At 44.7% G+C, this 23,371-nt stretch overlaps 1 protein-coding gene across 3 annotated transcripts in view; it reads left to right on the forward strand.

Moving 5' to 3' along the window:
- The window catches only part of LOC136620521 (class I histocompatibility antigen, F10 alpha chain-like), a 111,971-nt gene that overhangs the window by 11,149 nt on the left and 77,451 nt on the right, over positions 1-23,371 (forward strand). Inside the window, exons 2-8 of one of the 3 annotated variants that reach the window (XM_066595357.1) lie at positions 8,498-8,758; positions 11,104-11,382; positions 14,390-14,662; positions 17,890-17,979; positions 19,307-19,336; positions 20,264-20,309; positions 20,747-22,865. The exons of 1 other annotated variant lie outside the window; for it this stretch is intronic. In XM_066595357.1, coding sequence (XP_066451454.1) covers positions 8,498-8,758; positions 11,104-11,382; positions 14,390-14,662; positions 17,890-17,979; positions 19,307-19,336; positions 20,264-20,307 — 977 coding nt within the window. In that variant the 3' untranslated portion in view covers positions 20,308-20,309; positions 20,747-22,865. Of the gene's footprint in view, positions 1-8,497; positions 8,759-11,103; positions 11,383-14,389; positions 14,663-17,889; positions 17,980-19,306; positions 19,337-20,263; positions 20,310-20,746; positions 22,866-23,371 lie in introns of those variants that run through there. One more of the 3 variants, XM_066595356.1, reaches the window with a different exon arrangement.

Genomic DNA, 23,371 nt, shown 5'->3' on the forward strand with positions numbered 1-23,371 from the left:
GGGGGGACTGGGCAAAAAAAAAAAATTAACTGCTTCCTCGAGACATCTCCTTTAATATATCACTTATCTGCAGTGTATTCTGGTGAGTATGGAGGGGAACTGTTATTCTATCACTTATCTGCGGTGTATTTTGATCAGTATGGAGGGGATCAGTTATTATATCACATATCTGCAGTGTATTCTGGGGGGTATGGAGAGGATCAGTTATTGTATCACTTATCTGCATTGTATTCTTGGGAGTTTGGAGGCAAATCAATTATTATATCACTTATCTGCGGTGTATTCTGGGGAGTATGGAGGGGGATCAGTTATTATATCACTTATCTGCGGTGTATTCTGGGGAGTATGGAGGGGGATGTTATTATATCACTTGTCTGCGGTGTATTCTGGGGAGTATGGAGGGGATCAGTTCTTATATCACATATCTGCAGTGTATTCTGGGGGGTATGGAGAGGATCAGTTATTGTATCACTTATCTGCATTGTATTCTTGGGAGTTTGGAGGCAAATCAATTATTATATCACTTATCTGCGGTGTATTCTGGGGAGTATGGAGGGGGATCAGTTATTATATCACTTATCTGCGGTGTATTCTGGGGAGTATGGAGGGGGATGTTATTATATCACTTGTCTGCGGTGTATTCTGGGGAGTATGGAGGGGATCAGTTATTATATCACTTATCTGCGGTGTATTCTATGGAGTATGGAGTGGATCAGTTATTATATCACTTATCTGCGGTGTATTCTGGTCAGTATGGAGGGGATCAGTTATTATATCACTCATCTGCTATGTATTCTGGTGAGTATGGAGGGGGTCAGTTATTATAACACTTATCTGTGGTGTATTCTGGGTAGTATGGAGCCAGATCAATTATTATATCACTTATCTGCGGTGTATTCTGGTGAATATGGAGGAGATCAGTTATTACATCACTTATCTGCTGTGTATTCTGGGGAGTATGGAGCTGGATCACGGAAGTGTAACTGGACACAATCGCGCCCGTGTGTTTAAGCCCTTAGGAGGCGCTGTTGTGTGCCGCTGTGTATGTAGAAGCGGATCATCGTGTGTGAAGATGTTCAGATATTTGCGCCAGAGAGAGAATCATCTGACAGCAGGGAGGATTACACAGCAGCCTGCACACGGCCGGAGAGACCATAGCGGGGGACACAGACACCAGCTGAGAGGTGAGTATAAGCCCCTCCCACCCAGCCAGAAAATAAGACACTGTGCCTGTTTGGGGGCAAAATTTAATATAAGACAGTGTCTTATTTTCTGGGAAACACGGTAGTATGCATTGTGTCAAACTGGTCTAAATCAGGGATGTAACGGTATATGCTGTAAGTATATGCCGCTACTGATGGATGCATTTATATTTTGCGGTTTGTTTTTTTAACAATTACAGGCCTATGGCTGCAGTGTCCTCATAACATTGGTGGATGCCCTGCAGGTGGCTATGGTTTCCATGAGCTTGACACAAACGTTTTAGGGCATTTCTGGATAAAACACCTTTTTCCATCCTGGCCCCCCTCACCTGATTGCCTGCCACACTCTGGAGGTCTCCTCTGTGTATTCCAGTCACTTCCCTGCAGTGCAGCCTCCTGTCTGATACTTATTATCATGTATCATCTTGAGACTTCATTCACACAAGCGTTTTTACGCAGCTGTGCAGCCATGTTTTCACACCCGGCCTTGAAGCGCGACCCTCTGAGGCATTGGATTCCAATGCATTCGTTCACATGGGCGAAATTGCGGCATGTAAAAACGTTGCACCGCATAAAAATGGAACCTATGCCGAAATCGGCAGGGGCTTTTACGCACATCTGGATAAGATAATTCTGGTTCTGACTTTCGACTGATATACGCTGGCGGCTCCCATAGACTCCTATGGGAGCTGGAAAAAAAGGAGGGCAGGCAGTTTAGTAGCGTCGAACGCAGGAAAAGGCTTACAGGTGCCTCTATTCAGGCTTGTGAAGTCATTCTGAGGATTTATGCCAGCGAGGGATTCCTGAGCTACGATGTATTTTTTCGCTATAACGTCATGCCCAGCTGTGTGAAAGGATGAGATAACGCTTATTAACTCGGGACTTGATTGCAGAAAATCGTCCATTCATGCAAATTAATGTCGCATACGAGCAAATGTAAAAACGCATATGCACGCATGAAGGAGCCCTGCGGCGCAGCCTTTTTTACTTTCAATCAATCCCATGATGCATCAGCACTGCATTGGCTGAGACTATACCATTTGTGTCTGCAAGGGTGAGAGATTAATTATCATTTAGTTTCTATATACACCTAAATAAGCTATAGAGTACAATGATTGAATGGCTGTGATTGGATCATCGAGTGCTGGCTCTGATTGGCTGAGCTCATTAACCAATCACAGCCAGCCCTTCCTTGAGCGGGGATTTTAATCCCCCAATCCAAGAAGGACTGGCAGAAGACTAAAGACAAGTGTCGGTGGTGAAGAGGAGACCCGTGCAGGAGATGACAGCGCTTCCTACGTGATTTTATTTTATTTGTTACTGCAACTAGGGCTTATTTTCGGGAAAGGGCTTATATTTCAAGGCGCCTCCTCTCCCTCCCCTTAGGAAAATCCTCGTAGGTGGTGCTATAAAGTCACGCGACTTTGTAGCACGACGTGTGATTTTGTAGCGCCACAAGATCATGGTATCACTGCAATAAAACGCAGCGATATCGTACAGACCACGGATGCAATATCACTCCAATTATCGTGCATTGCCCATGTGAAACAGGCCTTAAATATGCACAATGTAATCAGTGTAAATACACCCTCAGGGTGCGTTCACACGAGCGTAGGCGTTTTTACGTTCGCACGAGCGCAGCCTATAATCCCCGGAAAGAACGTTTTTCGCCGATTCACGACCAGCGCTAGAAAGCGTATTTTCGTTTGTTCCTACTTTTAAAACGGTCTTTTCGGCCAGGGAATATTCGCTGGCACGTATTTCGGTCGCGTATGTCTGTTTTTCCGCGGGTTGCCGTTTTTACGCACCGTAAAATCGCCCATGTGAACGAATACATTCGAAACCATTGCCTCAGATGGTCACGTATATACGTTTGGTCGCAAAACGCGCCGTTTATGCGCTCGTGTGAACGCACCCTTAGGCCGGGCTCACTCGGATGGGTCGGATTCCGCATGCGGATAAATGCAGCGTAAGACCAGCGATCCATCGCGAATAGTAATTGTGAATGGTGACAGAAGATCGCGGATGCGTGCGGTTTTCCATGTGTATGCACAGCATATTGTGCACGCGGAAAATAGATTGCAGATATGGAAACGACACCAGAAAGTAGTAGCACATCCCTCAGGGGAGATTCTCTCCTATTCTATATATTCTCATACGGCGTTACAAGCGATTACGCTGTTCATGCGCCATGTTTATTGTGTACCGGCTGGGGGGCGCATGCATCCAGTGACTTCAATGGAGGCCGTCTGCGCAAAATCCGTATTACAATACAGCATATGGCGATTTTTCTTACGATCGCAGAATACTCAATTCAGACCCGCGAGTGTGAAGGAACATGTAGAAATACACGCATTTCAATGCCTGCGTTTTACCGCAGATCCACTGTACGGATGGCGAATCGCAAGATTCACAAATCCTGCCGTGTGATGCCGGCCTGGGGGTCCGTCTATACGGGTCGGGTCTGCTAGGGGTCCGTCTATACGGGTCGGGTCTGCTGGGGGTCCGTCTATACGGGTCGGGTCTGCTGGGGGTCCGTCTATACGGGTCAGGTCTGCTGGGGGTCCGTCTATACGGGTCAGGTCTGCTGGGGGTCCGTCTATACGGGTCGGTCTGCTGGGGGTCCGTCTATACGGGTCGGGTCTGCTGGGGGTTTTGTCTCACCAAAGCCGTTTGTGATGTTTTCCCGCTGCTGCAGATTTCTGGGGGATATTCTGTATATCCCGCCCTGTATGGACGCTCCCTGAGGGGGGCGCCATTCTGCAGTTCTTACACGCTCTGCTATAATGTCTGTCTCTATAGCAGCAGTTAGCTGCAGTACTTGGGTACTGCGGTGCAGTGACATCTCCTCCTACGGCCGCTGCTCTCTGTACAGGACATTACATGGATGTCAGCAGTGATTATACAGTAAATGGCGTCTCCAGCGATGAATATATCTCCGTGGTGACGGCGGTGTCCGTCCGGCTCTGGTCACACCGCTGTCAGGCTTCTGTCCTCACAGATACGTCACATTCATCATCATTCCCCTTTATCATCGGTCAGATATCGCTTGTTGTCGCCGGATGGAACCGCGGAGCTCGCCGCGCCATTCTGTCCTCCACAGAGCAATGAGAAGCTGATGAGGAGAGCGACACAATGGTGGACAGAGGCGTTATTATTACACATCCCCATGGTGATCACAGCGGCCCCCACAGCCCCAGCAGACCTCCCTGCCCGGCTTACTCCTCATTATCAGCTCCTCACACTTCTCTACAAATCTCCATTATTTCTGGAAAATCCCAACATCTTACTTTCACTTTCTCCGCCGTCTAACCTCTCCGGCCTCACTCTGCCCGGCAACTGATGACCAGCCGCAGATTTATTTTACTATTGGTGGAGAGGATACCTTCCGTCCAATCAGAGCTGAGCTCCGTCTCCAGTCTGCGGAGTCACTGACTGACGGCTCCAGTTATTTGAAGAAGTTCTTTATGTTCTCGTCACTCGGGGTCTACAATGTATCAGGATGAGGAAGATGTTCCCCCTCATTGTGCTTCTCCTTCAATTATCTACAGTGTATTCTGGTGAGTATGGAGGGGATCAGTTATTATATCACTTATCTGCAGTGTATTCTGGGGTGTATGGAGGGGATCAGTTATATCACTTATCTGCAGTGTATTCTGGTGAGTATGGAGGAGATCAGTTATTATATCACTTATCTGCAGTGTATTCTGGGTAGTATGGAGGGGATCAGTTATTATATCACTTATCTGCAGTGTATTCTGGGGAGTATGGAGGGCATCAGTTATTATATCACTTATCTGCGGTGTATTCTGGTGAGTATGGAGGAGATCAGTTATTATATCACTTATCTGCGGTGTATTCTGGTGAGTATGGAGGGGGATCAGTTATTATATCACTTATCTGCCATGTATTCTGGTGAGTATGGAGGAGATCAGTTATTATATCACTTATCTGTGGTGTATTCTGGTGAGTATGGAGGGGGATCAGTTATTATATCACTTATCTGCGGTGTATTCTGGTGAGTATGGAGGGGGATCAGTTATTATATCACTTATCAGCAGTGTATTCTGGGTAGTATGGAGGGGATCAGTTATTATATCACTTATCTGTGGTGTATTCTGGGGAGTATAGAGGGGGATCAGTTATTATATCACTTATCTGCAGTGTATTCTGGGTAGTATGGAAATGGATCAGTTATTATATCACTTATCTGCAGTGTATTCTGGTCAGTATGGAGGGGGTCAGTTATTATATCACTTATCTGCGGTGTATTCTGGGGAGTATAGAGGGAGATCAGTTATTATATCACTTATCTGCAGTGTATTCTGGTAAGTATGGAGTGGATCTGTAATTATATCACTTATCTGCGGTGTATTCTGGGGAGTATGGAGTGGATCAGTTATTATATCATTAATCTGCAGTGTATTCTGGGTAGCATGGAGATGGATCAGTTATTATATCACTTATCTGCAGTGTATTCTGGGGAGTATAGAGGGAGATCAGTTATTATATCACTTATCTGCAGTGTATTCTGGGGAGTATAGAGGGAGATCAGTTATTATATCACTTATCTGCAGTGTATTCTGGTAAGTATGGAGTGGATCAGTTATTATATCACTTATCTGCGGTGTATTCTGGATAGTATGGAGGGGATCAGTTATTATATCACTTATCTGTGGTGTATTCTGGGTAGTATGGAGGGGATCAGTTATTATATCACTTATCTGCAGTGTATTCTGGGGAGTATGGAGGGCATCAGTTATTATATCACTTATCTGCAGTGTATTCTGGTGAGTATGAAGGGGGATCAGTTATTATATCACTTATCTGCAGTGTATTCTGGGGAGTATAGAGGGAGATCAGTTATTATATCACTTATCTGCAGTGTATTCTGGTAAGTATGGAGGGGATCAGTTATTATATCATTTATCTGCGGTGTATTCTGGGGAGTATGGAGGGGATCAGTTATTATATCATTTATCTGCGGTGTATTCTGGGTAGTATGGAGGGGGATCAGTTATTATATCACTTATCTGCAGTGTATTCTGGGAGTATGGAGGGAGGATCAGTTATTATATCACTTATCTGTGGTGTATTCTGGGGAGTATGGAGCGGATCAGTTATCATATCACTTATCTGTGGTGTATTCTGGGCAGTATGGAGGGGATCAGTTATTATATCCCTTATCTATAGTGTATTCTGGGCAGTATGGAGGGAAGCAGTTATTATATCACTTATCTGCAGTGTATTCTGGTGAGTATGGAGGGGGCTCAGTTATTATATCACTTATCTGCAGTGTATTCTGAGGAGTATGGAGGGGATCAGTTATTATATCACTTATCTGCAGTGTATTCTGAGGAGTAAGGGGGGATCAGTTATTATATCACTTATCTGCAGTGTATTCCGGTGAGTATGGAGGGGATCAGTTATTATATCACTTATCTGCGGTGTATTCTGAGGAGTATGGAGGGGATCAGTTATTATATCACTTATCTGCAGTGTATTCTGGGTAGTATGGAGATGGATCAGTTATTATATCACTTATCTGCAGTGTATTCTGGAAGTATGAAGGGAGTTAGTTATTTTATCACTTATCTGCAGTGTATTCTGTGTAGTATGGAGAGGATCAGTTATTATATCACTTATCTGCAGTGTATTCTGGAAGTATGGAGGGAGTCAGTTATTTTATCACTTATCTGCAGTGTATTCTGGTGAGTATGGAGGGGATCAGTTATTATATCACTTATCTGCAGTGTATTCTGTGTAGTATGGAGATGGATCAGTTATTTTATCACTTATCTGCAGTGTATTCTGGGGAGTATGGAGGGGATCAGTTATTATATTACTTATCTGCAGTGTATTCTGGTCAGTATGGAGGGGATCAGTTATTTTATCACTTATCTGCAGTGTATTCTGGGGAGTATGGAGGGGATCAGTTATTATATCACTTATCTGCAGTGTGTTCTGGGTAATATGGAAGGGATCAGTTATTATATTACTTATCGGCAGTGTATTCTGGGTAGTATGGAGGAGATCAGTTATTATATTACTTATCTGCGGTGTATTCTGGATAGTGTGGAGGGGATCAGTTATTATATTACTTATCTGCAGTGTATTCTGGGTAGTATGAAGGGGATCAGTTATATCACTTATCTGCAGTGTATTCTGGGTAGTATGGAGGGGATCAGTTATTATATCACTTATCTGCAGTGTATTCTGGGGAGTATGGAGGGGGATCAGTTATTATATCACTTATCTGCAGTGTATTCTGGGGAGTATGGGGGGGGGTCAGTTATTATATCACTTATCTGCAGTGTATTCTGGTCAGTATGGAGGAGGATCAGTTATTATATCACTTATCTGCAGTGTATTCTGGTGAGTATGGAGGAGGATCAGTTATTATATCACTTATCTGCAGTGTATTCTGGTGAGTATGGAGGAGGATCAGTTATTATATCACTTATCTGCAGTGTATTCTGGGGAGTATGGAGGGGATCAGTTATTTTATCACTTATCTGCAGTGTATTCTGGGGAGTATGGAGGGGATCAGTTATTATATCACTTATCTGCAGTGTATTCTGGGTAGTATGGAGGAGATCAGTTATTATATTACTTATCTGCGGTGTATTCTGGATAGTGTGGAGGGGATCAGTTATTATATCACTTATCTGCAGTGTATTCTGGGTAGTATGGAGGGGATCAGTTATTATATCACTTATCTGCAGTGTATTCTGGGTAGTATGGAGGGGATCAGTTACCCTGTCACCTACACGCTGTACATACATACATGACCGAGACCCTGTCAGCTACACGCTGTACATACATACATGACCGAGACCCTGTCCCCCTACAAGCTGTACATACATACATGACCGAGACTCTCTCGCCCTACATACCATACATATATACATGATAACTCTTCCTGTGATTGTAGTATATGGCGGCTTCACATCAGTGTAAGCGCAGTGTATTCGCTGTGTCATACCACATGCACACGGGTCACAGCCCCTCCCTGATTCACATGGCTATTTAGCCTAATGAGCTCCAGAGGTGTTCTTTCTCCCTCAAAAGTATGTGCAATCACGAATTTGCGCTCCTCTCAGACTTATATGGGACTTTCAGTAAGCAAATGTGCACAAAAATACAGCGTGGCGCTTTTTTTTTTCGCACACGCAAAAACGATTAATGGGAATGACGTTATTGAGCTCAGTGGGTTCTATCCTCTGTATTGTGTATGAACACGCTGGTGTGACTCCGCCCCGTGTGTGATATGTAACACTCTGTATCTCTCTCAGACAGTCACTCTCTGCGCTATTATTACACGGCGGTCTCGGCTTCGGGGTCCGGGATACCTGAGTACTCTTCATCTGGATATGTGGATGATCAGGAGATTGTGAATTATAACTCAGTCAGCCGGAGGATGTTACCGCGAGCGGAGTGGATGAAGAAGGAGGAACCCGAATACTGGGAGGACGGTACACAGATTGGTAAGGGAGCTGAGGCTATATTCAGATATAATGTGAAGACAGCGATGGAGCGCTTCAACCAGACCGGAGGTGAGAGACATATATACTTATATACCCTACTGTATATACACAGTCATATACACACATGGCATACTCAATGTTCACATATATATACAATATATACACTACACTGTATACACACTAATATATACACAATATACACATGGTATACTCCATGCTCACTGATATATACAATACACACATTACACTGTATACACACTAATATATACAATATACTGTATACACAATATATACTATACTGCATACACACTAATATACACAATACATATACTACACTGTATACACACTAATATATACACAATAGATATATACTACACTGTATACACACTAATATATACACAATAGATATATACTACATTGTATATATATATATATATATATATATATATATATATATATATATATATACACACTAATATATACTGCGCTGTATATACACTTATATATACACTCTATACTACACTGTACACACACTAATATATACAATGCACACAGAAATGCAGAATGAAAAAATATTACTCATGTGAATACATTGATAGTAAATAACGGCTCCTCTCACTGTGTGCGTCCCGTCCATATCACAGCTGGACAAAGTTCCCGTGATAACATCGCCCTGTGGGGTGCGACCTCCGAGCGCCTCTGTGACTCTGGTTTACAACAGTTTTCCCCGTTTCCTGAGTGTGAATGGCGGTGAGCCGCTGCCGCCTGGTATAGTCACATGACATTCCCAGCGGTAACCGTAACGCGGGGGTCCTAATGTGAGCCGAGGGAGGACAGAAACCTCCTGGAGCAGAAGGACATGTATTCCTCACCACTACAGAAGGATGGCGCTATGTGATGACGCTCCCCTCCGTCAGGACCTCCTGGGGTTTGTGTTCGGGCAGAAATTCAGCTGTTTTGGAGTCGTGGCTAAACAAGAACAGTTCCCAGCGGTGCTCTGCGCGAGCCGCCTCATGTCATGTGTCCGTATCGCCGCTAACTAGAAGGTGGGAGTATGATGACATCACAAGTGATGTCACCCTGCGGGGACATTTAATAGAATGTAAACGTGTATTTGTGTCGGGATAACAAAACCCACAACACGTCCGTGGAAGCCTCTCCGCAGTGAGAATACCCCCCACACTGTTCTCTGCTTGTGTTGTGGATTTTGCGCTGTTTTTAGGCCCCGCCCCCACACCGGCGTTGTCAGGTAGATTTCTTGTATGCGGAAAACGCACAGAAAGTGTAAACAACACATTTTATAGGATACATTCTCATTATTACATCGTATGTGTGATATACGGTAGAATACGCTATAAATGAGCAGCGTCTGTATTTACTGCAATCCTTATAAAATGTCAGGAAAGTTCTGGAACTAAATACAGAAAAACGGAAATCCCAGATAAACGCGCCGCGAGACGAGCGGAAACTAAACCCATTGGCTGCAACGTAAACACATAATTGTATCAGTTATTATCCGCTGTATTTACGGACAGAACGCGGCGCTTCAATCCCACAAAATAAGGAACGCACGGAAACGTTCGCACGGCTTCACTACATTTAACCCCTTATGGCCTGCGGGTCAGTGAGACGCTACGTAATCAGCCACTTTTTGGACTAAACCGTGTGCGTTTCCCAGATGCCCATATGGCGGTGAGGACGGGCGCTGACGCTACATGTGATCCACCATTATTGTATCAGTCGGTAGGTCCAGGCGCAGCGCAGATCCGTATGTGGTGACCGCAGATCGTCCGCAGCGAGTTCCGGGCCCTTATAGTTAGTGATCGCCTCCATGATTCTGCAGATTTCCTGCGTACGATGCGGAGTGATAGGTGTGAGGACACGGGGCATGTAATAAGTCTCCTTACAGTATTACGCTCCTCCTCAGACTACAAGGAGCCGGTGAGGCAGTTATATAATAATGTACAGAGAGGTGCAAATATGGGGGCATTAACCCCTTCCTCCCTCTGTTTCTCTATTACATCTATCAGTTATAGGGAACATGACGGTTACCTGCCCAGGTGCTGTATGTGGGCGGAGCCGTCCACCATTACGCTGGACTGTCAGTCACATGACTAGGGATGATGTAGCGGTACATACTGTGTTCAGCCCACTGAACAACAACAGGTAGCTGGCGGGCATGCTGGGAACTGTAGTTCGCACACAAGTGTTCGCACCCGGCTGTTAATAAGCCGTGTTATAGACTGTATATAGTACATGTGAAGGACACGTATAACATCACATGAGTGACCTGTGAATATAATATGTACAGTATGTGTCATACACCTGTATATTACATGTCACACACATACACTGCACACATGACCGGTACATTACATACGTGTTCTGTATAACATGTTCTGTGATGTCTGCAGGTTTCCATACCTTTCAGTTGATGTACGGCTGTGAGCTGGATGATGACGGCAGCATCAGAGGATATGATCAGTACAGATATGATGGAGGAGAGTTCATGGCGCTGGACACACAGACCTGGACATACACGGCCACCATGAGCCAGGCGCTGATCACCACACAGAGACTGAACAGTCCGGAAGTACGACAGGGGGAGATATACAGGAATTATCTGGAAAATGAATGTATAGACTGGCTGAAGAAATATGTGGAGAACGGGAGAGAAGAGCTGGAGAGGAGAGGTGAGGCTCATCATCATGTGACGTATGTGTGTGTGTGATATATGATATATATGTGTGTGATGTGTGATATATGTGTGTGTGATATAGGGTATATCTGTGTGATATATGTGTGATGTGTGATATATGTGTGTGTGACATATGATATGTGTGTGATATATATGTGTGTGTGTGATATATGTGTGTGTGTGTGATATATGTGTGATGTGTGGCGCTCCGGCCATCATACGTCTTTGTACGCAGCGGGTTTTCAGCTTCGGTACAGTCACAGATCTTTTCCTTCCCACCTTCCTAGACCCATAACTTGTATTCCCCGACGGACGCCGCCGTACGAGGACTTTGTTTTAGCAAGATGATTTTTTTCCCCGTAACAGCGCCATTTTGGATACATATGGATACACATTTGGTATAACTTATTAAAGGGGTTTTCCACGAAAGCTAAAAAGTCGCCACTTGCGCAGAAATTTGCAAGTTTTTTTATGCCAGGAACTGTCATTATAAATGTCCTCCAATGAACTTTAGAATATTCCTCCTGTGCTGACATCGTCCTGTTCCTGCACCGCTGATCTCCGGATAAGCCGCCCGTCCTCTGTGTGATAATGTGGATTATGATATGAGGCTCTTTTCTGCCTCTTGTGGCTTAGATATGGAGCTGCAGCGTGATTTATATATTAGTTTAGTAGCGTATTTATTATATAGCGATATTACAGTCCGCCCCCCCTCTCCCCGCAATCAGAACAGAATACAGCCGGACTCTATCATAGCGCCATCTGGTGGTGCATTATGTGATATTCTGCTATTCTACTTTTATGGTAGTAACAGAACCGTCTCCATGCTCTCTTTACTGTAACTGATGTCGCTGTAAGACCGGGACACATTCTGACTTTTCTTCTGTTCTAGGCAAAAAGGTGAAATGACGCCCCACAAAATACCTGTCACCATTCTTATATTCCGGCGCTGTACTCTGAGGCCCCTTGTATTAAAGTGCCAGCTGCCTCCTGTATTGTGTCACCAGTTCACCTTGTTGTGAGGCACAGCCAACAGACGCCCCTCATATTGGGGCTCTAGCTGCTGACACCTTCATAATAATGTACAGGTAGTCCAGGAGCCCCTCATGACCTGCTGTAGTCAGGGGTATTACAGAACTCATGGGGCCCCTCATGACCTACTATAGTCAGGGGTATTACAGAACTCATGGGGCCCCATTACAGAACTCCGAATCATTACCAAATAAAACTTTATATGTTATTCTAGAAAACAAGTTGTAGAACCCAGCAGACATAGCAGCTCAGCTCTAGTAGACCCAGTCAGATCCCAGCTCTACACAGTGATAGTGATTACAGTGCGGTTACCTCCAGTGGTTATAGGTGACGTCTGGTTTAGTTTTTCTTTCCTATATATGAGCTCAGATCGCCATGAAGATTTCTCTGTAGACTCTTCTTGTTGTGTCGCTACTCCCTCCTCTCAGTATCCATCATAGTAATAGCACCCCCACTAAATAAGTGCCCCCTCTGTGGCCCCATTTAGTAATTGTCCCACCCCCAAACCTCTGGTTGGACATCACCATTCTTACAAGCCACTTCTTTCTCACTGTCAGTAGTGCAGGACGCAGTGCGATCTATGCAGAGGATAACCCGACTCTTCCCCCATGTATTAGTGCAGGAGACGGGGGAGGGGAGGACGTTATCCTCTTCATAGAGCGCCTTGTGTCCGGTACTACTGACAGTGTGGGAGAAGAAGCTGCTTGTAATAGCATTGGCTGGACATTCGGGAGTCGGTCTTGGCAGTTTGGTGGTAGGGTGGCACCATTCAGCCCCATGCCCCACCTCGGCATAATTATTTTTTATTGGCAATTAATATTTTCGGTAATTGCATCCACTGGTGGTTTATGTCCGGCACCCCTGACACCTCCAAGCTGGATCCAGTGCTTGCTGCAGGGTCTCCAAGCCGTTACTCATCCAGATAGTCCTGGTAGTCTGGCTGCTGACGCTGCACTGGGCCAAGTCGCAGTACCCAACAGTCTGAACAGGAGTCTTGCAGTAATACAGGCTACAATCAGGGCCGGCAGCACAAGTGTATTAACGAGGTCCAGGCTGAACATCAGGGCCGGCAGCACAAGTGTATTAACGAGGTCCAGGCTGAACATCAGGGCCGGCAGCACAAGTGTATTAACGAGGTCCGGGCTGAACATCAGGGTCGGCAGCACAAGTGTATTAACGAGGTCCGGGCTGAACATCAGGGCCGGCAGCACAAGTGTATTAACGAGGTCCAGGCTGAACATCAGGGTCGGCAGCACAAGTGTATTAACGAGGTCCGGGCTGAACATCAGGGTCGGCAGCACAAGTGTATTAACGAGGTCCAGGCTGAACATCAGGGCCGGCAGCACAAGTGTATTAACGAGGTCCAGGCTAAAGATCAGGGCCGGCAGCACAAGTGTATTAACGAGGTCCGGGCTGAACATCAGGGCCGGCAGCACAAGTGTATTAACGAGGTCCAGGCTGAACATCAGGGCCGGCAGCACAAGTGTATTAATGAGGTCCTGGCTGATTATCAGGGCCGGCATTAAGTCCATCAGTCTAATAGGCACTGAATATATTAACAAACACAATCACAGGAAGCGGCCATATAATTACCAATGTACTAATACAAGAGGGCAGGTAGAAGCACCACATCCCTCAACATGCAGACAGCCAGACTGCTATATGGAGGAGCCACCGCACAGGTGAAGGTACTGATGGACAACCACTCACACCCCTCCTTATACTGAGGGGGGCGCTGCTGAGTACTATACCTGCACACAGATATAGCATACACAGGTCTGGTGCACTACACGTACTATGTGGCCTGACACAAGAAAGAGTCCCCAGAATGTCAGTGACTCAGTACTGCCCCCATGCATGTTACTCATATGCCCAGCTACTGGAGGGTCGGCTCTCGTTCTTACCGAGTGAAGATGTTTAGATGCGTCGTCTTAATTCTTGTCATCTTATATTCTTCATTTCCCTCTCAGTTCAGCCAACGGTGAAGGTATCTGGTCAGCATAAAGATGGCACCTTGATGCTTCACTGTCAGGTGTACGGATTCCATCCCAGACGTGTGGATGTGAAGTGGATGAAGAACGGGGTGGACGACGTTCCCACATATGAGACCACACATGTCCTCCCCAATCCTGACGGCACCTATCAGATCAGGGTCAGTGCGGACGTGATGCCCGGCGAAGACGACAGTTACTCCTGTTATGTGGATCACAGCAGCCTGGGGGCGCCACTGAACATTGTGTGGGGTGAGTTGTATCCTTACTGGCTGGATGACAGAAGACTATGGAATATGTCATGATTGGCGATCACTACTGTGATATATAATTGTAGAATCTATTGATCGATCGCCGGCATCTTAGTAAAGGGAATAACTTAATTTGTGGTGATCGGAGGTGATGGGTTCCCTTTAAAGGACCGTCTGGTCACCTAAAAAGATTCTTTTTTATATGGGCAGGAGAGAAACAAATTACCCACTGGAGGCGAAATCTAAAAGATACCCCGAGGTCCGCTCTGTCCCTTGGTCACATGGCCAGAAGAATGCATCACTTCCTGCTCTTCGCCCCATGGGTCACCCTCCGTCTCGCCCCGGCTGCTTTGTGACATAGCAGTCGTATTGCCGCACATGTTATCTGGATCTGTTGTGGCTGCTTTGATCATTAGTAAGGATGTTTCTAGAGCAGCACTGATGGTTACGGTACCAGCAGCAGTGTGTAATGACATGTGGAGGATAGGACTGGTGTTGGGGGAGAAGGACCTGCGAGGAGACAATGCAGCGGTCAGACATCCCAATTAATGTGAATCATCTAAATAGTCCCACTACTGATCCCTCCCCCATTTTAGGGGTCCGATAATCCCCTGAGTTCTAGACATACAGATGTGACACATTGTACCCTGATTGTGAGATCATTCAGAAAGTTATCTTATCTTAACCCACTAAGGCCCATTTACACGTAACGATTATCGCTCAAAATTCGTTCAAATGATGCCTTTTGAGTGATAATCGTTGCGTGTAAATGCGACCATCCTTTGCTTTTCAGCCAAACAATGATTTTTAGTTCAGCATGAAGACCTGCTTATAGCAGGGACCGCAGGCTGTGTTCTCCGCGGGCAGCGCTGATAACATTGTTATTAACTGGCAGCTCTCAGCAGAGCAAAGGACATGTAATTGAAGAACAGACCGCCTGCTGTTCTGTAAATACATCTCCCAAATGCTCAGTAACATGCAAATGATGTTAATTAGCTGCTAATGGACATTAGTGCCTATTAGTAGTTATGCAAAATGATCACTCAAACTTTTTTAAACAATTTTGAGTGATCCTCTTTACGTGTAAACGGGGCTGATCTCTTATCTTATCACAATAAAGTGAATTGTAAAGTAATTACAAGTTACATTAAGAGTGAAACTAAAGAAAGACCCGTCTGTATGTATATCCCAATGAATCTGTTCTTGTTGACTCAGGATCTAGTAAACCAGTCACATTTTAACCCCTCACACCCCATGAGATACATGTACAGTAGTGCTCAAAAAATAACATCATAAACCTGATAAATCCCTGTTTTTACACATTACTACCAGTCCACCCCGTATCCACACAGCATATAGCAGCGCTGGATTCTCTTTTCTCACTTTGTGAATTATAACTATGTTCACCCTGTGATTATCCCGCTGTCTACAACCGAGGTCCCACAACCCGGGTATTTCCATTGACGCTCTCCCGGCCATCTTTTTTGACGGCTCTATATGTCTGTGAAGTTCTGTGATTGCCTACATGGACCATAGGTGAGGTCATCCAACAGCCCCCACACCAGATGAGTCCATCTGCACTTTATATTTAAACTATTCATTATGTATTCTTACTTCTCCTCCTTGGAGCAGAAACACTACTTTTAACATGATGTTATAGTGAGCTTTCGAACCTACTCAGGGTTCTTCCTCAGGCAAATGGAACAGATCTGAAGATGCATTTATATAAATAGATATACACATGATCACATGTGAGGGCACAGACATGGTGTGATTAATAAGCACTTAGATAAATACCAGAAAGGGATGAGCAGAACAGTAAATACCTAGTCCAGTGACAAGGTAGGTGAAAGTTGCCTGGTCTCTAAATTGGTGTTAGGGGGTCACCAGGCCAGCGTGTTACCGCGGCTCATATTCTCCACTGATGCAAACCCCCCCCCCCCCTCCGAGATTCATTTAGTTTTTCATAGTATCAAACATGGTCATAAATTTGTACTCCCAAATTCTTCTATAACGCTGGGATTTGAAATTGCCTTTAAGTATAATGTATTTTAACAGGGGCAGTCTCGGTCCAACTTGTATATTTAAGGAACTTTACTAGGTGGACCCTCAAGCTAGAAATATTAAAATATAACTTTTATTAATAATAACTAAAAAGAAAAAGAAGAACAAGCATACATATATAGAATCCGATAGAGAGTGATAAATTTAAGTCTCTGCCACTGTTTGTAGACAATTGAGGACCGATCAGGCTGAGTGCATTATTTGCACTCAACTATTACGTATTATCGGTCTTACAAAGTGACTCAATAGTCCAAGTTTATAACGCGCATGTCATTCTGATGGAGAAAATGACATATGCAAAACAACTAAATGTTTTAAGCGTAACCCTACGCGTTTCCCCCACACAGTGGGTTCTTCAGGGGTTTCGATACGCTCAGTCCAGTGGTATACTGGATAGTGGCTATGAAAGAAGGTGCATAATAACGCCTCAAAGTATTCAGACTTGTAAAAATGAATGAGCCTTGAATACCGAGGAGTCAAAAGTATAGATCTGTTTTTCAGGTGACTACAACCAAACCAATAGTTTGATGGTTGTTACCGGATGGTATAGTCGCCTGGCAGATCTATAATATCCCAGTTCCTACAATATCGATCATTGGGAAAGGGGATAGGCTTTAAGAACAAGTCTACTCTTTTGGTTCGAGTTTGACCGGGATAATGTTCCACGGTCACACAGGATTTTTTCGCCGTCAGATTTAGTATACAAAAATAGCTATCTAAAGCCCTCTGTTGGTGAAAGATAGTTGTTCAAGAAAGTAGTTAGATAGAAATAAAGAGACCTATACTAATCCCTCAATGGAGTAGTCCCTATGTCAGAGCTTTAGAGGAAAACTGAAATCAAATAAATGAAAAAAACGGCGGCATGTCAGTCCTAGTCCTATCCTTTAAGTATAATAACTTGCATATATTCTATATTGTGTCCGTGACTAGAATAATGTGGCTGAGCGCCCCTCACATGTTGTCCCGGAAAATACAGTGATGTGAATGGGCCATAAGAGGGAGTTGTGTGAAGAGATATAAATCTAGATCCTGCACATGTATGTGATACTATTACACTACACGTATGTCGTTACTACAGCAGGGGAGACTCTCGTGTGGATCTCTGATACATGAAGCTCTCAGTATAATCCACAGCTCATCGTTACCCTTCTGTTTTCTAACCAGAACCTCCGAGTTCCTGGGTGACACCGGTGGTCGTCGCTGTGGTGGTCGTCGCTCTTGTTGCTGCGGTTGTTGGATTTCTCCTATATAGAAGTAAGTATCAGTATAGCGCTATATTCACACCGCCGGATCCATGTGGCGCTCAAGAAAAACCGGGAGCAAAACCCTTTAGAAGCCCATGATGATCACGGATCCCTCACATTGTGCGCTATTCAAGTCTGTGGAAATGGATGAGAATACAACAAGCAGATGGATTTCATGTAGATCATCAGTCCGTGTGACACATCAGCCTAGTGAATGGCCTCATGGACTGTTATGGGGATTCTCATTTACAGGAGCGGACGAGCCGGTGACGTCATCAGTTCACACTCAGGCAGTCTGTTTAGGCAAATTACCGTTGGGAATCGTGAACTTCTCCTTCACTTATCATTCAGTGTTTTCTCATTCCTGTGAAACATAATGACTGATCGGTGTTTAACTGCAACGAGAAGGCAACGAGCTGACGATGATTTTATGTCGGCTGAAGCTGAATGATGAATGAGAAGCGCACAAATCTCATTTGTTGTTCAATTATTGATGTTTGAACTGAACAATTTCGTTCACTTTTGTTTGTTTATATGATTTTTAATGATAGTCGTTCCGTCTAAATGCACCTTAAGGCTGGGTTCATACGGGGCGAAATTTCCACCCGCGGCTCCTAAACCCAGGATTAGTCAGCAGAGTGGACGAGATTTTGCAGATCTCTTCACTGATCTTCTCTGATCTCCTGCAGTCCCCCCTGGCAATGTACGCTACGTCACTAGTTCACAGCCTAGGAGGGAGTGCCGAGCTGTTGCAGATACCGTGTATGCATACTGTCTCTGCAATAGATCAGCATTCCTTCCTAGATAGTGAGCGCTACATCACAGAGACGTGACCTTCACTGACCTGCAGGAAGAGGAATGCAGGCTTCATAACAACGAGAAGAGGATCCGCCTGGCTGGAGGTGAGGTGACCCTGGGGACTAGAGAAGATCAGCGAGGAGAAGATGGCGTAAGGAGTCGGCCTGGGAAAGAATATGTCCGTATAGATTTTATGACAAAACCCCTTTAAGCCAAAATAAGTGTTATAAGGTCAGACAAAGGAGTCTAAAGATGAGCCAGATTTCTCACCCACATGAGCCACTGTGATAAATCTGCCCCTCCTCAGACCCCGGTGCGCACATCAGGCTTAGTTTGTACTTCATTCCTCGGGATCAAGATAATCAACTAAATATCCAAAACGAATAAAAGCCCCATCTGTCCCCCAACATGGGGGGGGGGGGGGTGACCGGACATTTCCATAAGAGTTGGCTGATTGTTCCCAGCATTCCTCTCTCATCTGTCACCAATTATAATGGACTCTTCAGGTTTCCTAATTTCATCTCCTCTTCTTATTTTAGGAAATAAAGCTGGGTACAGGACGGCCAGCAGTGAGTATTCTGTGTCTGCGGCTCCGCTGGGGGGTCTCACTATTGGTGACGATGACTGATGTGCTGTTAGTGATGGAGTATGGAGGACAGTATATGATGTATATGAGAGCGGCTGTGACTGCGACTCCCAAGTTGTGGAGACAGTGAAGTGTATTGTTGGCTTCCATTCGCGTCTATGAGAGATACAGAAAGACATCGGACATCCATCCTGTTACTGCAATCTGATTCATCTCTGGCCGTGGCATACAGATGGGTATTCCATATCAGCCACGGCTGACTGAGATGGCAATACCCCTTTAAGTGCAATTTTATAATAATCCTCAATTTAAGGCAATTTTCACACAGCTGAGAAAAATATGCAAAATTTGTGCTTTGTGAGACGCACAAATATGAAGCCCATTAAAAACAATGGGAGAAACTCTGCGATCCTCCACAGCTGTCAGCCACGGCGGAGGATTGCTACTTCTCCAATGTGATGCAAGGTGGTTTTGATATAAAAACGCCTCGTATCTGCGGCGAACTTGCATGTTAGTGAGTGCGATATCGGCTGTGATTCACGGCTCGATATCGCACTCGCCCATGTGATATTAGCCCAGAGGTATTGTTCCACCTTGGACATCACTTTAATATTGGAGCCGCCTTGGCAGATTTGTTGGGTAAAGTCACGGCCGGCCAGATATTTCCCCACTGATGTCAGGAAAATACTGTGCATGTGAAGTCACATGACCGTCCGCAGAACGGAGATAATCGCTGTCTGGACGAAACTAAACCAGAAGGATTTTCTGCCATCCATGAATGAGGAAAAAATAACAAACAATCTGTACAAAAACTGTAAAGCAAAGAATTTACAAAGTTCCTAAACTTTACATTTTAGCTGTGAAACATTAATGCAGAATGTCGCTTTTACATAATGTCCTATTTTTGCAGCTTCAGAAACATCATCTGACTCTAATAATACCGCCAGAGCCTAACGGTGAGTGATAATGTCTTATATAAGCGCTGCCACCATGTAATGAGATGTGGAATGTGCTGCTGCGTAGGATATCCAGGAAAGCGCTGTATGTTTGTGACTGAAGTATAGAAGTTCAGCTGTTGGAGGCGTCTGCTGACAAGATTGTTGACCGTCTCCAATGAAAACCAGCTTAGTGTGATAACAGCTCAGGACCGGCGCAAAGCATGTGACATAATTCTATCTACAGCTCTGTCCATTATATATAAGCTATATACAGAGCTGCTCTGAGCCGTCGGGTCCTTTACAATATGTTGGTTCTCACTTCCTGCTGTAATAACACTCATGTAATATTATACTGTATTGTCTCCTGTTCTAGAAGGTTATTGATCATTTAGGGTATTATTAGCCCCGTACAATGACCTCTGATGGGAATGTTCTCTACTATTCTCTCATTACAGAACCGGACAAGTTTTCTTCTGGGATCCAACAATTCTCCCCTATAAATCTGTCATTATTTCCTTGTGTGATATAAGAGGATCCTGCCGGATACAAGAATCTCAGTCTGTTCAGCCGAATCCTCGTATATAACAGCCTCTCCGGCAATATCACCCGCAGGAACATCTCCCAAAGCTGAAGAGAGTTGAAGTTCCTAAGTTCTGCACTTCTGTTCCCCAGAGAGGTTACTATTAGAGATGAGCGAGCACCCAAATGCTCGGGTCTTTTCATAAAATTCGAGAGTTCTACTCGAGTAACGAACCCCATTGACTAAAATGGGAGACTCGAGCATTTTTGTATGTGGGACGCCGGGTCCCGAGCTTTTTTTCTTCTTGGTTCGTGTTTCTCTCCCTCCCTCTCCCCCTTACTGCCAGACAAAAAAGTTTCCAATGGTGCGCACTGCGTCGCGGTGGGGCCAAAAGCTGGGGCGGTGTCGAACACGATTTGATGCTCGTTCGAGTAACGAGAACCATCGAGTACGCTAATACTTGAACGAGCATCAAGCTTGACAGAGTACGTTCGCTCAACTCTAGTTACTCTACTGCTGGGATTTGTAGTGTTCACTGAGCGTCCAGCCGGCGCCTGACGGGTCATTGATATGATGGGACACTGATGGAAATATCCATCTGATGACTTCTTAATAATCACTATGTGCCGTCACGGTGTCACCGGAGGTCCCCACTACATGGGTCTTAAGGTACATTTACACACAATGATGATCGCTCCTAATTCACTGCAAAGCCATCTTGAGCGATAATCGCTGTGTGTAAATGTGTGCCCATTGGGCACTTACCGGGCAGTTCTGTCCATCACTGAGTTCAGCTCAGCATAAAATCCATCCTCGGACCGCATGCTGAGCTCTCCTTGGGCAGCACTGATAACATTCTTTCATATACATGCAAATGAAGCTACTTGTTGTTTAATGGGCTGATTAACCCATTAGTAGCTAACACAAACTGATCGCTCACAACTGTCAGTGTCTGATGAATTCTGAGCGATCATCTGTGTGTGTAAATGGACCTTTAGCTATTTCGCTGTGAGGACATATCAGAGGGAGGGGTAACTTCTGTGTGTGGAAAGATTTTTAAAGAGGCTGACTTAAAGGGGTTGTCCCAACTTGACAACCTTTGACCTTCTGCTCTGCTAGAACATCTGGATGTCATAGAAGGCGGCCCCTTAGGGCTGTGGAGAAAACGTCAGGTTTTTGGTGAAGTCGATAAAAATATGCCCGCTCCAACTCCAAATAAAAATGTTATATATTAGCGTACAATAATCCTGATGTCACCATTTACTGCAGTACAGGTATTACTATTTATTATACATGAGCCATTTATGAAGGAGTCAGAGGTTCGGCTTACTGACTCCTCGGCTCTTACTTGAGATGCCCCTTTATCAGCCATAAAGCAAAGCTGCTGGAAAGAGCCACTGCGGGGAATGTGTGCCCACCAGCCGGTCCCCAGCGATAATGACTGGTCAGCGGTAGTTTCAGCGGTCGGACCCGGGAGATCAGCTTTCCTGGGAGAACTATTAAGAGGATCCAATAGTAAATGACTTTTGTGATACATTTGTTATCCGGCCGGTTCTCTTCTGATCAGACGTCTCACGTTCTGCTGATGTTTCCTTTACATTTCCTTGATAATTACAATAAGGTTTCGGGGTTCAGGCTTTACAGTTTTCACTATCTTACACTAATTTACAATAAAAGTGCCTTACAGCTTATAACATGGAGGACAGGATCGGCTTATATAACATTATATCGCTTTATTTCAGGCTTTTCATATCTTCAGTAGGGATTTCAGTTACATTTTATTGTATTTCATGATTTGATGTAATTTAGTGGATTGTTTTGTGTTTGTACAACGTGATATCAGCGCAGGAGACGTCACACCGCACAGGTAACAGTTGTATCTGATGTAAGGCACAGTTATCCGTTCTTCCATATTACAGGGAGATGTCTGCTGTAAATAGACTAAAGAATAGTTCTTCATCCCTCCAGTCCTCACACTGCAGACCCCATACAAGATCCAGCTCAGGAGCGCCCCCCGCTGGCCGCTCTGCAGGGATTAGTCATGTCACATCTACAATACAATACAAAAAAACACACGTCAGGGAGGCGCTACCTGTGTCGGCTTGCAATTATTAGTTCTTTAGAGTAATCACTAAGAGTGAGTTAGAATGCATAAAAAATGAATCAATTAGACTCACCCGGTGTCTGGCGAGCACCCCTGTGCAGGGGTCTCACCAGCACCTCCACATCCTCGTCGGCTTTAAAAATCCCCTGGCGTGTCCGTTCGGCTGCTGGGCTTCTGTGTCCTGCTAGCTGGCAGGACCCACTCGAAGTGTTTTTCGTATATAAACTTGATCACACTGTTTTGAGAATCACCCCCCTAGAATGCATAAATTCTAAATCAGTACAGGAACTCAGACAAAAAGAAATGTACTGGATTTTTAGACTCAACACACTCACACCGAACGGCTTAAACGAGGTACTAGAAAAAATTTGAGACACCACACCACTTTTATTGTTGTTTTTAAAAAAAAATTTTTTTAAAAATTTAAAATTTTTTTTTTATATTTTATTGTATATA

Source organism: Eleutherodactylus coqui, chromosome 3 (genome assembly GCF_035609145.1).
Source record: "Eleutherodactylus coqui strain aEleCoq1 chromosome 3, aEleCoq1.hap1, whole genome shotgun sequence".
NCBI lineage: Eukaryota > Metazoa > Chordata > Amphibia > Anura > Eleutherodactylidae > Eleutherodactylus > Eleutherodactylus coqui.